The 2,500-nt window shown below is 51.6% G+C and overlaps 1 protein-coding gene across 1 annotated transcript in view; it reads left to right on the plus strand.

The window, feature by feature from the left end:
- LOC115153858 (serine/threonine-protein kinase TAO1-B) overlaps positions 1-2,500 on the plus strand; it is a 47,376-nt gene that overhangs the window by 33,805 nt on the left and 11,071 nt on the right. Inside the window, exon 15 of the mRNA XM_029699478.1 lies at positions 315-443. Coding sequence (XP_029555338.1) covers positions 315-443 — 129 coding nt within the window. The remainder of the gene's footprint in view (positions 1-314; positions 444-2,500) is intronic.

Here is a 2,500-nt window from a genome sequence, read left to right on the forward strand (position 1 = left end):
TATACCGCTGTGATACAGCCTGGAATCGAACCAGGGTCTGTAGTGACACTGAGATGCAGTGCCTTATACCGCTGTGATACAGCCTGGAATCAAACCAGGGTCTGTAGTGACACTGTCCTCTCCACACAGAGGACATTGAGAACGAGTCATCTCTGTTATACTCTCTCCACACAGAGGACAGTGAGAACGAAATACACTGCAACTCCTGCTAATGCGGTTTTCTCTCTTTCGTGTGCGGGTGTGTGTGTGTGTGTGTGTGTGTGTGTGTGTGTGTGTGTGTGTGTGTGTGTGTGTGTGTGTGTGTGTGTGTGCAGGCGAAGACATTTAACAACGATGAGAAGAAGTTTCAGCAGCACATTCAGGTCCAGCAGAAGAAAGAACTCAGCAGCTTCCTGGAGTCTCAGAAACGAGAGTACAAACTACGCAAGGAGAGGCTCAAAGAGGTACTGATACACACACACACACACACTGATATACACACACACTGATAAACACACACACACTTATATACACACACACACTTATATATATATACACACACACACACTTATATACACACACACACTTATATATATACACACACACACACACTGATACACACACACACTGATACACACATACACACTGATATACACCCACACTGATACACACACACACACTGATATACACCCACACTGATACACACACACACACTGATATACACCCACAACGAGAGTACAAACTATGCAAGGAGAGGCTCAAAGAGGTACGCACTGATATATATATATATATATATATATATACACATACACACACACACACACACACACACACACACACACACTGATATACACACTCACACACACCGAGCGGCTCAAAGAGGTACACACGTATATGTACTGAACAAAAATATAAACCCAACATGGGCCTCAGGATCTCGTCACGGTATCTCAAATTGCCATCGATAAAATGTAATTGTGTTGGTTGTCCGTAACTTATGCCTGCCCCATACCATAACCCCACCTCCACCACGGGGCCCATACCATAACCCCACCTCCACCACGGGGCCCATACCATAACCCCACCTCCACCACGGGGCCCATACCATAACCCTACCTCCACCACGGGGCCCATACCATAACCCCACCTCCACCACGGGGCCCATACCATAACCCCACCTCCACCACGGGGCCCATACCATAACCCCACCTCCACCACGGGGCCCATACCATAACCCCACCTCCACCACGGGGCCCATACCATAACCCCACCTCCACCACGGGGCCCATACCATAACCCCACCTCCACCACGGGGCCCATACCATAACCCCACCTCCACCACGGGGCCCATACCATAACCCCACCTCCACCACGGGGCCCATACCATAACCCCACCTCCACCATGGGGCGCTCTGTTCACAACGTTGACATCAGCAAACCGCTCGCCCACACGACGCCATACACTTGGTCTGCGGTTGTGAGGCCGGTTTGACGAACTCCCAAATTCCCTAAAAAACGACAGAGGCGACTTATGGTAGAGAAATGAACATTACATCGTCTGGCAACCGCTCCGGTGGACATTCCTGCAGTCAGCCGCTCCGGTGGACATTCCTGCAGTCAGCGTGCCAATTGCACAGCTCCCTCAACACTTGAGACATTGTGGCATTGTGTTGTGTGATAAAACTGCATATTGTGTGTTAGCAATATGGAACGGCTGGCTGGGTAGCGGTTAGCGATATGGAACGGCTGGCTGGGTAGCGGTTAGCGATATGGAACGGCTGGCTGGGTAGCGGTTAGCGATATGGAACGGCTGGCTGGGTAGCGGTTAGCGATATGGAACGGCTGGCTGGGTAGCGGTTAGCGATATGGAACGGCTGGCTGGGTAGCGGTTAGCGATATGGAACGGCTGGCTGGGTAGCGGTTAGCGATATGGAACGGCTGGCTGGGTAGCGGTTAGCGATATGGAACGGCTGGCTGGGTAGCGGTTAGCGATATGGAACGGCTGGCTGGGTAGCCGTTAGCGATATGGAACGGCTGGCTGGGTAGCCGTTAGCGATATGGAACGGCTGGCTGGGTAGCCGTTAGCGATATGGAACGGCTGGCTGGGTAGCCGTTAGCGATATGGAACGGCTGGCTGGGTAGCCGTTAGCGATATGGAACGGCTGGCTGGGTAGCCGTTAGCGATATGGAACGGCTGGCTGGGTAGCCGTTAGCGATATGGAACGGCTGGCTGGGTAGCGGTTACTGCACGCGAAACTAGTAGAATCACCGCTGTAGACCTGGAAGTAGTTATTCCCCTTTCTCTGCTCTGCAAGGGCCGCTGCTTCCAGAGCGAAAGGTAATGGTCCATTTTTATATTGTGACCATCCTTCCAAATCCCGTCCGAATGACCTCCACCATTGGAAGTCAGAGGATCTTCAGGAACTTTGCGATTGGGAGCGCTGGTATTCAAGGCTCGCACTTGATTGGCTCTGAGTAGAAATTATGTTTTCCATCTTTTTTTTCCTACCGTGTCGTACAA

Source organism: Salmo trutta, chromosome 19, assembly GCF_901001165.1.
Source record: "Salmo trutta chromosome 19, fSalTru1.1, whole genome shotgun sequence".
Lineage (NCBI taxonomy): Eukaryota > Metazoa > Chordata > Actinopteri > Salmoniformes > Salmonidae > Salmo > Salmo trutta.